This window comes from Dreissena polymorpha, chromosome 1 (assembly GCF_020536995.1).
Source record: "Dreissena polymorpha isolate Duluth1 chromosome 1, UMN_Dpol_1.0, whole genome shotgun sequence".
In the NCBI taxonomy this organism is placed as follows: Eukaryota; Metazoa; Mollusca; class Bivalvia; order Myida; family Dreissenidae; genus Dreissena; species Dreissena polymorpha.
The window spans coordinates 13,718,351-13,738,552 of record NC_068355.1 but is presented as its reverse complement, the minus strand read 5'-3'; the positions used below and the strand labels follow the sequence as shown (position 1 = coordinate 13,738,552).

General features: G+C 35.1%; 1 protein-coding gene across 16 annotated transcripts in view; it reads right to left on the bottom strand.

Moving 5' to 3' along the window:
* Nucleotides 1–20,202, bottom strand: part of LOC127871554 (WD repeat and SOCS box-containing protein 1-like) — a 229,476-nt gene that overhangs the window by 9,130 nt on the left and 200,144 nt on the right. For all 16 annotated transcript variants that reach the window (XM_052414676.1, XM_052414617.1, XM_052414599.1 and 13 more), the window contains 4 exons: nt 19,665–19,840; nt 17,549–17,662; nt 11,301–11,414; nt 1,279–1,473 (listed from right to left, as the gene is read on the bottom strand). In XM_052414676.1, coding sequence (XP_052270636.1) covers nt 1,305–1,473; nt 11,301–11,414; nt 17,549–17,662; nt 19,665–19,840 — 573 coding nt within the window. In that variant the 3' untranslated portion in view covers nt 1,279–1,304. The remainder of the gene's footprint in view (nt 1–1,278; nt 1,474–11,300; nt 11,415–17,548; nt 17,663–19,664; nt 19,841–20,202) is intronic.

The following is a 20,202-nucleotide window of genomic DNA, read 5'->3' as shown; positions in this document are numbered from 1 at the left end:
ATGTGATTGTGTGTGTGTGTTATCAAAGTTTAACTACATTGAGACAATTATTCTGATCAAGTTTCATGAAGATTGGACAATAAATTTGGGCTCTAGAGAGTTAACAAGGTTTACTACAGCCATATAAGAAAAAATCCCCGGCCCCATGGTGGCCATGTTTTTCAACCAACAAGAACCATTTTTGGACTTGTCAAAAATATCATTGGGAGAAATCTTCTGACCAAGTTTCATGAAGATTGGAGAATAAATTTGTCCTTTAGATTGTTTACAAGAAAAATGTTGACAACGCCTAACGCACAATGTACAAAAGGTGATAAAAATAACATGCCTCTATGAAATTGTTTATATTGGCAAAATAGTCTCATGTACACCATAGCAATTTTGGTGGCAGTAGTTGCCCACATACTTAATTTACTTAACTGTTTCCCTTTTGTTACAATAGCGCAATACAATGTAGCAACATTTTATGTTTGTTTTGACAGTTTATAACATTTCTGCTTTACCTTCAAGATTTCCACATCCATGCTAAATAAGTGGGATTACATTGCCAAATACTGTGTTTTTTGCGATTCAATATTAACTTATGGAAATAAATCAGCTTTTTTGCAAATAAGCTATTGGTTTTGGACAAGTAGCAAGATACAGTGAGGTTCTATGAATCTTTAACTTAACCCTTTGCATGCTGGGTAATTTGTCTTCTGCTAAAATGTCGTCTGCTGAATTTCTAAAATTAGCATTTTCTTCGATTTTTTTCAAAGACTACTATCAGAATAGCAAACAGTTTGGATCCTGATGAGACGCCACGTTCTGTGGCGTCTCATCAGGATCCAAACTGTTTGCAAAGGCCTTCAAAATTCGGTTCCCGCACTGAAAGGGTTAACATGCCATAACTTAAAATGAAAGCTTCACTTGCCAAAAGCGTGTTATAAACATAACAATAACATAAGAACTATCAACTGATAGACACATTCTTTACTACTGGTAAAAAGCATCAAATCAGTATATTATCTGTGTTAAAGACTTAACACCACTAATACTTCGATGGATAATCACCTGTAAACTAGCCCTTTCAGAGCTGGAACAGAATTTTAAAGGCCTTTGAAAACAGTTTGGATCCAGATGAGACGCCAATGTGGCGTCTCATCAGGATCCAAACTGTTTGCTATTCTGATGGCATTCTTTGAAAAAAATCAAAGAAAATGGTAATTTCAGAAATTCAGCAGACAACATTTTTGCAGAGGACAAATTTCCCAGCATGCCAAGGGCTAGGATACACACCATATTTCATGTGTTGGAAGAATCATTCACAAATGTTTGTACTTGAGGAACTCCTTCAATTTTGATGGCATGGGAAGAAAATCTACGGACTGAGAGGGGAGATTTTTTCGGATGATGGCCCGACACAAATGCTGGAGCGGGGACACTTCTATCTGCTCTGGTTGGAAGAACTCAATGATCCCATCTGTCCCCGATCTGCAATAAAACATTACATCTGTGAAGTCTTCTTGTTCTACCTCAACAATGTTAAAGAAATAGTAAAGAAAATGTTAGATTAGTTTATTCAGCAAATATTTGTAATTATTATGAAAATGGTGTTGCTAGATTCATACAATTTATGAATGATTGAAGAATTGTGTAGTAATAAAATCAAGACTCCACTTTTTGTTCTTGTGAGCTAGGTTGCCCATAAGTGCTACATTGTATTTTTTGCTGCATTCTTCTTGATGCTAACAAATAATAGCTGATGAACATTTGAAAGCAAATTAAAATGACTTCAAGAATGACAAGACCATTGCAATCATGTTCTTGAATTCAATATGTGAATGAAACAATGCAAGTTACAAACTCACTTATGCCATTAGGATGCAACTTATGCTATTGAAGTTATTTGTATATTATGCTTCTCATGTGTTGCTACATGAAACAAGAGCTGTATTTGTGCAACATAATGCCCCCCTAATGGGCCGCTTTGAAGTCACATGGCAGCTATTTTAGACAAAAAATGACCGTTGACCTTGAAGGATGACCTTGACTTCGACCTTTTACCACTCAAAATGTGCAGCTCCATGAGATAAACATGATGCAAAAATATCAAGTTGCTATCTTCAATATTGCAAAAGTCAAAGAAAGGAAAATAAAGTTAATGACTTTTGACCTTAACCATTCACTGAGGATCATGGGATTTCCTTGCAACACATCCTTTGGTTGCTGGGAATAATATTAATAAGTCATTTTTAAATCGTCTCAGGGATGTAAAATTTCAAAAGACAAGCAAAAAATCTCGCAAACTTTTCTTTATTAACAAAATTGAATAAAACTATATGACAACAGCCAAATCATTGTATTCAAACAAAAGAACATTCAGACTATTTTTTCAGTTTTGCCACCAAGCTTAGTGTATTTTGAAAATAATAAAAACTATATGTCAAACGCTGCAATTGTAAGAAACTTATATAAATATGTTTACTTTGCTACTATACTGAGCTTAGTATTCATATTCATAACAAATTCATGCAATCATCAGCATGTAAATTTAAAATGAAACAAAATATATGCTGAGATTCGTTGTAACTTGGAGTACCTACCTTGACCTGTGTCACTAAGGTCACAAGGTCATGAACAATTTGCACTCCAGAAGAGTCTATAAATAGATCCCCTCTGTCATCTCTACTGCAGGTCATGTGATCAAATCACGTGCAAACTCTGCAGTAAATACAATTTATGGTTCAAAACACACGGACCAAAAGGTCCGTTAACGCAAGTCTATCGTAATACTTCAAATAATGTATTGACTGAATGAACATCTAGAAATAAGTCTGTAGGACACGGATGCCCATACAATCCGCTAAAAACGCCACTTCTAGAAATTCAACATTGATCTTCTGTAAAGGTACACTTGATCTTTTTCATAGTTACACATGTGTGCAAATATAGAAGTAAACACAAACAATACATTTATCATATCAAAACAACTGTCTAACAAGAGTGCCAAACTGTCACAAGATATGCCCGTGTGAAGGTTTTGGACAATTTTAAAACTTTGCCATTTGAGCGGCAAAATGATGTAGTTTTCAAAATTAAGCAGCACATTTGAACTTGACCAAGATATCATCTAGACACAACTTCTGACCCAATTTGGTGAAGATTGGATGAAAACTACTTCAATTAGAGAGCTAACACCATGGTAAATAATTGAAATGCAATAAGTGAACTTGTGACCTAGTTTTTGACCCAGCAATACCCATATTTGAACTTGACCTAGATATCATTTAGACACAACTTCTGACCAAATTTGGTGAGGATCGGATGAAAACTACTTTAATTAGAGACCGAACACCATGCTAAATCTTTGAAATGCCCTAAGTAACCTAGTGACGTTTTTTACCCGGCATGACCCATATTTGAACTTGACCAGGATATTGTCTAGATACAACTTCTGACCAAGTTTAGTGAAGATCGGATGAAAACGACTTCAATAAGAGAGCCAGCACCATGCTAAATCTTTGAAATGCACTTGACCCTGTGACCTTGTTTTTGACCTGGCAAGACCCATATTTTAACTTGACCTAGATATTGTCTAGATACATCTTCTGACCAAGTTTGGTGAAGATTGGATGAAAACTATTTGAATTAGAGAGCGGATACTGCTGTGGACGCTGCCGCCGCCAGCCCGCTGAAGGTGATCTTAAAATACGTCCTGTTTTGAAAAACGGGCGTAAAATTATTTGTAATTTAAATGCACAAAAAAAATGCAACATAAATACATTATCAAACAAGAGCACCGCCTTGTGGGAGCAAACCGCTCATCTATTTTTCTTTATAAAGGTGAAGAGAACTATCTCAATACTTCAATAAAACAAGAGGGCCAAGATGGCCCTAGTTCGCTCACCTGAGAGGAGTCGGTTCATTCAATCTTTAACAAATGTCAAACTTGACCGAGATATTGTCCAGACAAACATCCTGGTCAAGTTTCATCATTATTTCATCTGCGAGTCATGATCAATGTATCTATGAAGTTTCATGATCCAAGGCGTAAGCATTCTTGATTTATCATCCGGAAACCATTTTTCTAAGTTGAGTCACCGTGACCTTGACAGCCATTGTGTGAATACGTTTTTTGGCACCATGACCTTGACCTTTGACCTAGTGACCTGAAAATCAATAGGAGTTATCTGCGAGTCACGATCAATGTATCTATGAAGTTTCATGATCCTAGGCATAAGCGTTCTTGAGTTAACATCCGGAAACCATTTTACTGCATTGGGTCACTTTGACCTTGACCTTTGACCTAGTGACCTGAAAATCAATAGGGGTCATCTGCTAGTCATGATCAATGTATCTATGAAGTTTCATGATCCTAGGCATAAGCTTTCTTGAGTTATCATCCGGAAACCATTTTACAATTTCGGGTCATCATGACCTTGATCTTTGACCTAGTGACCTTAAAATCAATAGGGGTCATCTGCGAGTCATGATCAATGTACCTATGAAGTTTCATGATCCTTGGCATTAGTGCTCTTGAGTTATCATCCGGAAACCATCTGGTGGCCGGATGAACCAACATGAGCAAAACAATATACCCCCTCTTCTTCGAAGGGGGGGGGGGGGGGGGCATAATGAGAAAACTGCCCCCCTCCCAGCAGCCATGTTATTCAACTGACCGAAACCATTTTTGAACTCAACTCTCGTATCAAGGAAACAAATGTTCTGAGCAATTTTCATGAAAATTGGGCCAAAAATGTGACTTCTACTGTGTTCACATGTTTTCACTATATACATATAGAGAAAAATGCCCCGCCCACTCTGGCGGCCATGTTTTTTTCACCGATCCCGACCATTTTCAAACTCGTCCAATGTATCAATAAAACCATTTTTTTTACCAACTTTCATGATGATTGTGCAAAAATTGTGACTTCTAAAGTGTTTACAAGGTTTCTCTATAGCCAAATAGGGAAAACTGCCACTACATACATATAGAGAAAAATGCCCCGCCCACTGGTGGCCATTTTTTTCATCAATCTCGACAATTTTCGAACTCGTCCGAGACATCAATTGAACCAATGTTTTGATCAACTTTCATGATGATTGGGCAAAAATTGTGACTTTTAGAGTGTTTACAATGTTTCTCTATAGCCAAATAAGGAAAACTGCCCTGCCCACTGGCGGCCATGTTTTTCAACGGATTGGAACCACTTTTGAACTCAACCAAGATATCATTAAGACAAACATTTTGACAAAGTGACATGAAGATTGGGCATGAAATGTGACTTCTACAGTGTTTACAAGGATTTTCTTTTTTTTGACCTAGTTTTTGACCAGGCACAACCCAGTTTCGAACTTGGCCGAGATTTCATTGGAACGAAGCTTCTGACCAAGTGTCATAAAGATGGGACAAGAAATGTGGCCTCTAGAGTGTTAATGAGTAAATGTTTACGGACGGACGGACGGACAAAGACCAATCACAAAAGCTCACCTGAGCAATCAATGGAGAGGGGTGTATAGTGTGGGGGTGTGGTCGTTAATTATATTATCTTCCAAAAATAAGAAATAAGAAATAAAAATGCAAAAACAAAATAATTTTTTAATTTTTTTTTTTTTTGGGGGGGGGGGGGGGGGATAGTTGGACGGTTTTTCAAAAATATTATAATAATAAAAATAAATATTTTTGTTTTTTAACCATGTTTCCAAAAACAAAATTGGGGGGTGTAGGGTGGGGGGTCGGCAAGGGGGGGGGGGGTATAGTGTGAGGTTGTGGTCATTTATAAGATGATCTTTAAAAAAAAAAACATGAAAAAAAATATTGTTTTTTTTTTGGGGGGGGGGGGGGGTGATTCGGGGTGGAGTCTATTGTAGTTTGTCTATTGTAGTGTGTCATGTACGAGTTGTTTTGTCAAAGTATCAATCAAATCTGATCATAAATAACGAAGTCATGGCAATTTTTGCAAATTTTATTTTTTGACCTTGAGAGTCAAGGTCATTCAAAGGTCAAGGTAAAATTCAACTTGCCAGGTGCAGTACCCTTATGATAGTGTGAAAGTATTTGAAGTTTGAAAGCAATAGCCTTGATACTTTAGAAGTAAAGTGGATGTAAACACAAAATTTAACCATATATTCAAAGTTACTAGGGCAAAAAAGGGCAATAATTCCGTCAAAATGACAACCAGATTTATGCTACTTGTTCCGTTCAATCCCCTTATGATAGTTTGTGAGTAATCCAAGTCTAAAAGCAATAGCAATAATACTTTAGGAGTAAAGCGGCCCAAAACACAAAACGTAACAAAATTTTCAATTTTCTAAGTATAAAGGGGCCATAATTCTGTCAAAATGCCAATCAGAGTTACATAATTTTGCCTGCACAGTCACCTTATGATAGTAAGTTAGTGTCGCAAGTATGAAAGCAATAGCTTTGATACTTTAGGAATAAAGTGGACCTAAACACAAAACTAAACCAAATTTTCAATTTTCTAAATATAAAAAGGGCACATAATTCTGTCAAAATGTCAGTCAGAGTCACATAACTTTGCCTGCACAGTCCCCTCATGATAGTAAGTAAGTGTACCAAGTTTGAATGCAATAGCTTTGATGCTTTATAAGAAAAGTGGACCTAAACACAAAACTTAACCAAATTTTCAATTTTCTAAGTATAAAAAGGGCATATAGTTCTGTCAAAATGCATGCCAGAGTTATCTAACTTTGCCTATCCAGTTCCCTCATGATAGTAAGTAAGTGTACCAAGTTTGAATGCAATAGCTTTGATACTTTATGAAAAAAGTGGACCAAAACACAAAATTTAACCGGATGCTGACGCCGACGCCAAGGTGATGACAATAGCTCATTTTTATTTTTTTTTTAAACTGCCAAATTTTTATTTTTTTTTAACCAAACAGTTTTTGTTGCTCTTAAAAGATGTGATAAATTGTTGTTTTTACTACCAAATTGTTCACATTTTTGACATAGTGTTTTTAGACAACTGGAACAATTTTCAAACTCACCTTGAAATGATATTTTCAATTGAAACAATAATAAAATCTGCTAAAAACAAATATCTTTGATAATCACACATTAACTACTGATTGACTGCAAAATGTTATAATCGATCTTATGAACCATTTTCGACCTCAGCTGATATATTATAGGGACAAATGTTCTGACAAAGTTTCATGAAGATTGGACAATAAATGGGACTTCTAGAGTGTTAACAAGCTTTTTCTTTAATTTGACCTTATGACCAAGTTTTTGACCTTACGTGACCCAAATTCAACCAAGATATCATATGCACAAATCTTCTGACCAATGTTTCAAGTAGATTAGACAATAAATATGGCATATAGAGTGTTAAAAAGGCAAAATGTTGACGACGCACAATGGACAAAAGGTGATCACAAAAATTCACCTAAAAAACTGACAGAAAAACAATCAAAATGTATTTTGTATGTTTATTTTTTTAATTAAATTGTATTTTGTATGTTAATATATAGTTATTTAAATCAAATTGTATTGCGTATGTAGTCATTTAAATTGAGCAGTATTTTGTATGTATAGTCATTTAAATCAAGTTGTATTTTGCTGCATTGTTATTTATGTCAAGGTTGTTGGTCTTAAAGGGACCTTTTCATTTTTAGGTATATTGACAAAATTAAAAAAATGTGTTTTAGATTCGCAAATTGACGCTGTATAGTTATGATATTAGTGTGATAACAGTAATACCGTCAGAGCATTCACCAAGCTCTAAAATATCCATTATAGACATCTAATGACGATTTAAAAACATGAAAATTATCACGCGTTGCAACGCAAAGCGATTGAATAATTTGGAGAGTTCTGTTGTAGTCGTTTCATTTTGTGACACTACCGAGGATTGCTTATATAAAGTATAAAATACAACATTCATTGTATGAGCACCGATGGCCGAGTGGTCTCAGCGTTAGACTTTTACTCCAGGGGTCAGTGGTTCGAGCCAAGGTGACGGTGACATTTTTATTTAATTTTATTCTTGTTTTTACTGAAGCTTTTTAGATCCAATATTTACATTTATCATTGTAAAGCATTTAATTACAAACTTCAATACATGCCAAAATCTGTGAAAATGCCCCTTTAATTGTGCACCAACAATTATTTGATTATTCTACGTGGTTTTATAAAGACAATTGATGATTAATGGTAGATTAGCATCTTAAAGATCTAAGCTACTTTAATTTACAGTTCATGCACAGTAAGTGACACGTCAGGCTACTAGGGCCCCTCAAGCACATCCATGACAGAAGGAGAAAAACATTCCTACATGTATATTAACCTTGTAACACTTTATAAATCAGCCTGACAGCAAAAATTTCCATAAACCAAACTACCTTACATACTGCAGTGCACAGCTGAAGAGGAAAACAACTTATTGTTCTGTATTAGTTTGGATGGTTGCCAAACAAAACAGATCAAGACATTCATGTGGACGGCATAATCTGATTGTGATTTGATTGAAATCTTCTGGTATTGTAATGGTTAACAAACATTAAATACATACAGAAACAAGCAAATGTGTTTATAGATGGGTGAAATGTCCTGGTGATGACATCGCATCAAGTAGTCTGTCTGGTGGAGTGAGACTTATGAACCATGAATGAACAGTGAACCATCATCTTATATATTTATATAGATCTGACATACAATATAGTACTGGAATTATGAAAAGTTTCTAATTGAGAAGTGAACTTAAGTAGTATTTCATTGAAAATTTACAATTTACTATGGTTACTAAATCTCATGATTTACAATTGCCTAAATACTTAATAACTAAGCACTGTTAACTATTTAAATACTTTCTTATTTGATCTATATGAAGCGTCCTTAATATGGCAATAATTTATTTGAGCCCTGCTCTGTGAAAAGGCTTTAATACATGTCCGTAAAGTGTAGTCCCAGATTAGCCTGTGCAGTTTGCACTTGAGCGTTTCCGCCTTAACTAGATTTTAACTAAGAAAAGTTTCTTTAAATGAAAAATATCATAAAAAGCCTACAATGTTGTCAAGCTTATGCATTAAACCCCCTTTTCACAGAGCATGGCCCATATATTTATTGAATATGGTGGGTTCTTGCTGAGTCGTGGGTTCTTGTTGAGTTGTGTGTATGGAGTGAATTTTTGTTATCCATTGATTGCATATGATGCAGTTCGTTACCAAAACTGGGTCAATGTTGTCATTCTTCAAATATTTTCTCTTTTATGTATTGTTCATATAGTGCTCCTAAGAATTCCTAAGAAACACACAATTGTTTATTTATGAGTATTTTTTATACTTCATTGTCTGTTGACTTTTTTTCAAATGAAATTTACTTCCCAAGCAACTTCAGTTTTAAGGCTATTTATAGTATCCAAATCTTGAAATTGGAATAGCAAATCAGAATGTACAATTCAAGATGAACCTATTTGCACTATGGGGGTTAGACTATATCAACACAATCGATTGTTTATAATCATTACACATGATAATCATTTGAAAAAAAAGAGCAACAAATATAAAGACTAAAGGTTTATAATTATGTTTATAATGATTAATAGTTATATATTTATAAAATATTTGTGATGTAAAAACTATATGAAAATTACCCACGACTCAACAAGCATATAGCATACATTTACAAGTTACATTCTCAAATAGCAAGTAAGCAAAAAGAAACAAGAGATGTGTTCGTCAGAAGCACAATGCTCCCTACTGCGGCGCTTTGAAATAAAATTTATCTTTATCATTTGGCAGGTATAGAAATCATCTCCCTTTAAAGCTTATTACTTCCTTTGGATTTTGTTTTTTGACCTTTGCCATTGAAGGATGACCTTGACCTTTCACCACTCAAAATGTGCAGCTTCATGAGATACACATGCATGCCAAATATCAAGTTGCTATCTTCAATATTGCAAACGTTATGGCCAATGTTCAAGTCCACAGGTAAGTAATGAAACCTACCATTCACAAATTAGTACAGGAAAGAAATGATAGTTATATCATTAACAAGAAATGTGTTTGTCGGAAACACTATGTCCCCTTCTGCGCCATTTTGAATTTTTTATTTATTTACTTGTTTGACCTTTGACCTTGAAGGATGACCTTGACCTTTCACCACTCAAAATGTGCAGATCCATGAGATACACATGCATGCCATATATGAAGTTGCTATCTTCAATATTGCAAAAGTTTGGGCAAAATGTTAAAGTTGGAGCAAACAAACACACAAACCAACAAACCAACCAACAGACAGGGCAAAAACAATAGTGGTGGGGGACATAAACAAAAAACTTTGACTAATCAATCATTCAATCATAAAAATTGGCTTGACCATAAAATGTCATTTTGATTATGCTTCAGTTGTATGGTTCCATATTATTACATATAATAATTATTTCCCTTTAAAGCATATAACTTCCCTTGGATTAGTATTTTGACCTTAGACCTTGAAGGATGACCTTCACCTTGAACTTAAACACGATGTGTTTGTCAGAAACACAATGCCACCTACTGTGCCGCTTTGATTGATTGATTTTTTTATATTATTTAGCAGGTCAGATAATTATCTCCATTTAAAGCTTATTACTTCCCTTAGATTTGTATTTTCGATCCTAGACCTTGAAGGATGATCTTGACCATGACATTTTACCACTCAAAATGTGCAGCTCCATGAGATACACATGCATGCCAAATATCAAGTTGCTATCTTCAATATTGCAAAAGTTATGGCCAATGTTAAAATTTTCGTTCGGACACACGGACAGACAGACAGTTCAACTGCTATATGCCACCCTCTCGAGGGCATAAAAGTCAACTTTTTTCAAGTGGGTTTTGGGCAAATATTCCAACCCTTTAATCAATATGAATTCAATATTTGAGTGTAATGCATTACTATAATTGTCCAGACTGAAAGTGTTGCAATTGACCATAAAATCACGAGCCATAAAGTTACATGTAAATTTCCAGTTCAATAACAACAAGAAGTTGGTTTAAAATCGAATCCAAAAACTCGAAAAAAAATCGAATCATTCTAGTACATAGAGCTATATATTGTCTACTTCTTAAATACACAATTATATGTGCTTGATTTAAACAGAAAATTCAGGGAAAAAAGGAAAAAATATTTTTTATAAAATGAAAGTTATTTGAATTAACAGATTAATTGAAAGTCTTGTACTCCCGGGCTTGTAATGCTACAAAAAGTTTTGAATACATGATGAGCAGGTAATGTGTGTCAAAAACAGTTTTCACTAATTTCTATCAATACATGAACACTGCTTCACACTTTAAAAATCAACAAATGCTTACCCAACTGCTATGACATGTCCATTTGTACTATAGGCACAGCTGAGGGGTTTAGGAGTTTCTGCCACCCACTTTGGGTTTGTGCAATCGCCATTGATGTCCCATACGCGAAGGTACCTGTAAACCGTACAACAATGTATCATTAGACCAAAGACTTGTTAAACAAATAAGATCACCATAGAACATGAAAAATATAATTCAACAAGCACCCCCACTACAAACATCTTGAGATCAAAAGTAAATTCTAACCCTTTATTATGAACCCAAAGGAAACAAAGCTTAACAGTTATAAGCATTCTCATAGGTCAAAAAAGTAAGAGACAACATGTTTTTATTGAGAATTTTCTGCACAGGCTAATCTGGAACAACACTTCACGCACATGCATTAAGTCCCTTTTTCACAGAGCACAGCTGAAATATTTATCAATGTCAATTCATATTAATTCTTTAACATATTTTTTTCATTTACTCTCCACAAAAATCTCACCCTAATGTCATAAAAACAAAACACATGGTAAACAAACCTAAAATTAAATGTAAACAAGAGCTTCCCACTCAGAAACAGATGCCCCCTCCCCCAAAAAGGGCCCTTTACACCCAACACTCAATCCTTTGATGACATATCAAAAGGAAACTCATTACTGATACAACATGATCAGTGGTCCAGTAGATTAAACTACCATTGTGTGCTGTGTACCTTCAATTTGTTACCGGGAAATAAACTAGAAACAGATAAGTCACTCGATGGAACAATTACCTAACATTTTACCTTCTAAATCTCACAATGATCATTTTCAATGTATTGATGTATATTAGAGATGATCTAGCATTTAATGGTCGGCAAGATATTGGTAAACAATCGGACGAAATGCTATTTATCGAATTATTTCACATGTTACAGGCCACCAAAACAATCCGATTTCTGTGAGAGATTTAAGAGCAACTTGATGCATCTTCCACCTGATTGTGAAACTATAATTTTGGGTGACTTCAATATTTGCTGTCTGAATAAGAAAAGTTTACTCTTTCGAGCATATGTAAATATTTTGCGTATTTTTAGTCTTATAACTATAACTGAACCTACGTGGGCATCACAGACATCCAAAGTTTGATCGATCATATTGTATGCAGCAATAATGATAATATATCTCAATCCAGTATTATTCCAATCGGTGTTAGCAGCCATTTCATGACTTTTTGTACGCGAAAATCGGTAAAAGGCGTCTTAAATTAACACAAAACCATAACAAGGGACAAAATTGTCACAAAACCAGGTTTTCATTGTGAAAAAAAAATCTGATAAAGGGAGAAAACTCAAACTGAACTTTTGAAATGACCAAAAAAAATTAACCCCCTTTGTAATTTTTTTTTTTTTTTTAAATCTATTTTTAGTCGTGGCGACCTTGACATTGGAGATATTGACGTGATTCTTTCGTGGGACACACCGTCCCATGATGGTGAACAAATGTGCCAAATGATTTTAAAATCTCACAATGAATGACATAGTTATGGCCAGGACAAGCTCATTTATGGCCATTTTTGACCTTTGAACTCAAAGTGTGACCTTGACCTTGGAGATATCGACGTAATTATTTCGCGCGACACACCGTCCAATGATGGTGAACAAATGTGCCAAATGATTTTAAAATCTGACGATGAACGACATAGTTATGGCTCGGACAAGCTCATTTATGGCCATTTTTGACCTTTGAACTCAAAGTGTGACCTTGACCTTGGAGATATCGACGTAATTATTTCGCGCGACACACCGTCCAATGATGAACAAATGTGCCAAATGATTTTAAAATCTGACAATGAACGACATAGTTATGGCCCGGACAAGCTTATTCCGCCAGCCCGCCAGCCAGCCCGCCAGCCAGCCAGCCCGCCCGCATTCGCCAATCTAATAACCAGTTTTTTCCTTCGGAAAACCTGGTTAAAAATAAGATCAACCAAGTCGTATAACAAAGACGATTTCATTCAGCGTCTCACCCCGGCTGATTGGAGCAAATGTTTTAACGCGTTATGTGTAAACACTGCATGGGCAGCATTTCAAACAATTTTTATGTCCATACTTGACACTGTAGCTTCTGTAAAAGAAATAAGGTTAAAACAGCGTAGCGAACCCTGGGCGACGTCTGAAATTATTGAGCTCATTAAACTCTGGGATACTGCATAATATAATTTCAAGAAAACTCGCACTAACGATAACTTTGCGACTTTCACAATGTATAGAAATAAACTCCAGTATTTAGTAAAGTCAACCAAAGTTGAATACTTATTAAATAAAGTTGGGAACATAAACGTGACTCAAGAGGACTTTGGCATCATCTTAAAAGTCTTGGTTATAAAACTAAGAACAAATCCAGTTCTAATATTGTTCTCAATATTAATGATGAAATATGCCATGACTCATCTATTGTTGCCAATCATTTTAATACGTTTTTCAACACAGTAGCCTCAAGTCTAGTTGACAAACTATCAAGTGCCCCAAAAAAATTTACTACAGGAACTGATATTTTTAAAAGTTATTTATACTGTAAAAAGAAATCTGAAAATACAATTTTTAGAATAAAACATGTTTCAGAAGAATTTGTATATCAGGAGTTGTGCAAGTTAAATGCGTCAAAGAGTACAGGTTTCGATGGAATCCCTGCTAGATTTGTTTAAGATGGTGCTTTCGTACTCAAAATCCCGGTCACTTTCATTATTAACATGTCCATTGACTCAGGCGTGGTTCCTGATGATATGAAATCAGCTCGTGTTAGTCCAATATACAAAAAGTCAAGTCCTCTTGAAGTCGGCAACTATAGGCCGGTTAGTATTCTTAGTGTAATGTTCAAAGATACTAGAGAGATCTATATACAACCAGCTATCAGAATTCCTTACCGTAAATTCCCTTCTTTATGAATTCCAGTCGGGATTTAGGTCAAAATATTCAACAGACACATGTTTAATTAATCTTCTCGACTTTATAAAAGATAATAATGCTAAGGGTCTTTATACTGGGATGGTGCTACTCGATCTACAGAAAGCATTTGATATGGTAGACCATTCAATACTATATAACAAACTACATGCCTTAGGAGTGGAATCTCTTGATTGGTTTAAGTCCTATCTGACTGACAGTACACAACTAGTACACACTAACAAAGTGTCTTCAAACAGCCTTAAAGTTACATGTGGAGTTCTGCAAGGAAGCATTCTTGGTCCCTTGCTCTTCCTTTGCTATGTGAACAACATGCCCACATGTATAGACACTGCCTGTAAGCTTATCTTGTATGCAGATGACAGCGTTATCTTGTTTGCACACAAAGATCCTGCGACTATCTCTAATTAACTTTCTCGGGTTATGGAAAATTGTTCCACCTGGTTAATTGATAATAAGTTATCCTTACATTTAGGCAAAACCGAATGTATGCTTTTTGGGTCTGCAAGGAAATTAAAGAAAGTTTCCATGTAAGCTGTAATGGTCATACGATACCATCTCAGGACCAAGTAAAATACCTAGGCCTAAATATTGATTGCACCTTAAATTGTGAAGCTATTATAGACAATATGGTCAAAAGGGTCAACTCTAGACTGAAATTTTTATATAGAAACTGTAAAAACCTCAGCCTAAAGACCAAACAAACACTTACAAACGCATTGGTACAATGCCACTTTGATTACGCTTGTTCATCTTGGTATGCAGGACTTACAAAACAATTACAGGGTAAATTACAGGTGGCGCAAAAAAAGGTCATTAGATTTTTATTAGACCTTCCGTCAAGAACAAGCATTACTTGTTACGAGCTTGAGTCTGTTCAGATGCTCAATGTTAATGATAGAGTTGCCAGCTCAGGTTAAATCATGTTTTTAATATCTACAATGGTAAGGCCCCCAAATACCTTGAAAATAATTTTGTACGAATATCATCATTTCACTCCAGAACAAGATTTAGTGCACATAACTTTAAAGTCCCACTATCGTCTGGCTCTGAATCTGGAACTTTTTATTCCACGGCCATACATGACTGTAATGCTTTGCCAAATAACATCAAAGAGATCAAATCTAAGCAGGAATTCCAACTTGAAGTCAGAGCTCCAGATAAGGGTCGTATTTTCGTAATTACGAATTATTTTCAAGTCCGTTACGTATTTATTTTAAAATCTTGTCGTACCATAAGGAATTACAAAATCAAGTTACGAATATTATTTTTACATTGGTTCGTATCGATTTTTATTGAGTTCTTTTCGCTTATTAAAGATCTTTTCGGTGCTTATATAAAATGGTTATCGGGTTTGTATCACAAAGCGCAATAAAAAAAACAATGGCGGCGCCCAGAGAGCGTCTTAAAAAACTGCAATTTTTGCAAATCGTGCAAAAACACGCTTTGAACATATTGTTCGCAAAGTGAGCCGAAGTTGAATGTTAAGAAAGACATTATAGAAAAGATCTTATACGATGTTGTATGTTCAGTTGCCGAAACAGTCGGAAAAGCTATAAAAACGCGACACGACGGGTCCAAACTTAAACAAAAAAACATTGAACGAGTGGAAGGGACCATTCACGTGGCCAATAGTTGAAAAGATTGAAGGAGACCCGTTTTAATGGTGAAATATGTAAAAATTCATCGAAGGCATGCAATCTAAGCACAGTTTGGGCATATGAAGGTATTTGAAAAATAAAATTGTATAATACTGAATAGACACTGTTGAACTCGTTTAAATTAAGTTGCTAGTATGTTTACCGGCAATTTGATTTTTTGCATGAAAATAACCATTATTATTTATTTTTAGGTCATTTAGAAAAGTTAAGAATTATTTTCCAAAACTTAGTAGTAACGTTTAGAATAAATTTTCAGAGTTAAGAATTATTTTTGAAAATCTAGTAGTAACGTTAAGAATTTCACAAAACCTTATCTGGAGCTCTGGAAGTTAAACGTTACTTAAAAATGTCTGCACGTGATAGAGAAAACTCTGACACTTTTTATTATTAAAAGTTGTATATAATGTAATTAGTGCTATTTTAGTCCATTTTTCTGTGATAGTATTCAGGTGCAGGAATAAGATGTCGTCTTGTCTTAATTTTCTTTTAATTCTTAAACAATGATCTATTTCTAAATCAACAGTGTTATGTGCTTACATATTATTGTTAGCAAGGTTTGATATAGGTGTGCGTGTATGATCGTCCGTACCGCATCTGTAATCTGCCATGTGTCTCCCTTACTTTTTGAGAGGGTGTTTTAACATTGAACTTATTGTATGCTTAAGATAAGGGACCCCAATGGAAATAAGTACTTGTACTTTATTGGGTTATCCCAGGTCTGCAAGATCAATATATATTAGTTCACTGTTTTCTTTTGTCCATATCTGTTTACTTTTATATGTTCTTATCTATATTGTTGTTATATTATACCAAAATCTTGTACATGAATTAAACTGGAATTGAATTAAACCAATTTAACACTGAATGGCACAGTGACAAAGACCTTTGAATTAGCGACCCAAATTTCAATAGGGGTCATTAAGTGCCCAAGGCAAATGCACATGTCAAGTATCAAGCCAAACAGTCCATTTGTTCATGAGTTATTTATGGAAAACTATTGTCACACTAATTGTAACAATGACCTTGACCTATAACATATTGACCCCAAGTTCTATAGCGGTCATCTTCTGTCCAAGGCCAATGCACATGGGAAGTATCAAGCAAATTGGTAGATTCATTGACAAGTTATTGATCGGAAATAATATTCACTTATTGTTACAACAACCTTGACCTTTGACCTAGTGACCCCAATTTCAATAGGGTTCATCTACTGTCCAAGGCCAATACAAATTTTCTCATCTGAGTCCTGGGACTCAATAACTTTCAAATCCACAAGTCCCCGAATTGAAAGAATGAGTCCAAATATTAAACAATATTATTTTTTGAGAAACTTCAATGCATTTTTGGGACTCACATAATTCGAATCTATGCATCCCCAGAGGTTTTTGTGAGTAAAGGACGCAGGACTCGCAGGTAAAAAAATCACTGCAAGGCCAGTGCAAAATGGAAGTATTAAGCCAAAAGGTCAATACCTATACTGGTCTACCCTCAAACAGACTGACAGACCAACTGACATTCAGCAAAACAATAAACCCCCACTTCTTCCATGGGGGGCATAAAAGGTCTCTTTGTGTCTGAAGAAGCAAAACAGAGAAAATAAAAAAAGTCCATGAAATCCTTTTTCATTTGCTATAAAGGTACCCAGCAGACATGTAACCTACCCATCATCGGCAACTGTTGCAAGGAACTGTCCCTCTCTGGAGAAAGATAAATCTCTAACAAAGTGGTCATTGGCCCCGCCTGCAAATATGGGCCTGGGTGGGGGAAACAAGTGCCTAAAAGTGAATGAGAACACATGTAAAGTAAAAGATACATTAGGGCAATCTGCAAACATTAAACCAAAAATTTAATGAGCAATGACATTGTCTGGGTATAGTAAATACATTTAGGTCTACAAAGTTTTGAAACGTATTATTAATACCTTGACAATTGTGATTAAAACTTGTTTGTATTTACTTGTAACGGTTCCATGTTTATGTGGTGATATTATTACATCTGGGCAAATGCACATTAAGTACATTTCAATATTAATCAAAGCGATGAAGGCTCTGAATTTGTTTGCTGTTGTATAAGATCCAACTCAGTTTTCACAATTATGTTATAGTTTTTTATATCGAAAGTTTGAAATGACCACAACCCATTCAAATTGATAAAGAGTGTGTCTTAAAACACAGGTCGAGATGTGTTTGTTTTTTTCAAATCATTGATACAGCTAATCAGTGTGCACAGGCTTATCTTATTTGACATGCATTTAGCCCCATTTTCTCTGAAAGCAGCCAATATGTACAGATTTCAATGATAAACACTAGACTGGCCAACGTTGTCTTACAAGCTGTTATATACACACTATGTACTGTACCAGAGAGAACAGGCAGATGCCGTGGTTAGAGCAGACACTTTTAGCATTTGTCTGCTTAATTTTACTGCAGTTATCCACACAGGCAGTCACGGGTTACAGTTCCTAGCATAGCTAAGCCCATACTGACTTGCAAAATTGCGTCTGAATTATTTGTGAGCTAATGCTCACAAATAAAAACCACTTTGGCTGATTGTTGTTGAAGGCTAATGGAAAGTTTTTGTAATAACTAAGGTTTTCATGACATTAATAATTTACAAACTGGCTGTAAATGACTTGTGAAATCAACAAAAGCTCTCGTAATGCATGAGTTTACGTCACATTAACAAGAGGTGACCTTTTATTGTTTATGTCTACAAAAATCTCATGAAAATTTCCAATCTGGATATGATTACATTAACAAGTTAAATCACAGCTAAACATTCCGATATATCAGTAATTGAAAGAGTAAGTGTCAGCATTGTTTAACTATACGCTAATTTATTTGAGCCGCCCTCAATGGAAAGGGGGTTAAATGCATGTGCAGCGTGCACTGGCTAATCATGGACAACACTTCCTTGTAAACAAATTTTTTGTCAAGAACTCTTTCTTTCAACGAAAACTACAATAGAGCATGAAAGTGTTGCCCCTGTTTTGCCTGTGGACTGCACAGGCTAATCTGGGACAACACTTTACGCACATGCATTAAACCCCCTTTTCACAGAGTGTGGCCCATTTAAACGTTTATCCTATAAAAGATATCAGATGTATAATACACATGTTGTTGGATCTATTAAATCTTCCATTGACAGTAAACAGGCTATAAACTTAAGAGGCTGTAAAGTTTTCAGCTATGCGACCGTGACCTTCTTTGTCCGTTTTGACATTGCTTGTAATGTCAACAAAACTTGTACTTGAAGTAAAGAGAAATATGATGTCAACTCAGGAAGTTTAAATAAACAATGCAAAGATGTTGTGACTGCAAATATAATGTTTGCTTTTTAACTTGTCTTTTAAGTCTTTCGTTTGCAATGTGAATTAGAAATACATTTAAAAGCACAACAATACATGAAACTAAAACTGTCTTGTTTAAAAAAACTGCTTGTTTTAATGTAGACCAAATTCATGTTTTGAATCCTCAATCCATGTATTTAAATATATTTTCAATGTTCTTGTTGTTCATAGTAACAGATCAAACAGGTTTTTGCAACTGAAATCAGTAAAATAAATAAGTATACAAGTAAATGTCCATGTGCCCTTGTCACTCTACAAGTAAATGTCCATGTGCCCTTGTCACTCTACAAGTAAATGTCCATGTGCCCTTGTCACTCTACTTTTACTAATCTAGTGGAACCTAGCCGTATACAGATTACATGTACTTGAAAGTTCATTTGTCAAAACAACAAACACACCAAGAACAACAACAGAATCCTTAAACTCACCCAAGAGCCAAAATGGAATCCCCTGTGTATGGGTCCCATATAAAAACCCTGGTATCAAATGAAGCTGTTGCCAGCAAAGCGCCATCAGGGGAATATGCACATTTGCAAACGTGGTGGTGGTGACCAACTAGTTTCTTGGGCTCAAGCTGAAAGTTCTTCGTATTCCAAATGTACACCTGAAAACAGCAGCATAAACAGTGACAATACTTACGTTATTATGTTACGTAAACAGACAGTTCGTACAGTTGCCATTGTGACAGTCAGACCGAATTGAAAAGGAATATACAATAATTGTAAGAATAACTTAATGTACAGATAATATACTGATAGCAATCAATTTAAACAATATACTGATAAATTAATGTACTGAAAATAGATTATTATAAATTTACGTTAATCAATGGTTATAATACAGTACAAATAAAAGCATAACCTACATTATTTAGACCGAGAAAACAAGATGGATATGATGGCCTTACATCACACCTGGTTCATGTTTGGACCAGGGATCTAGTTTTTAACCAAACTTCGATTCAAA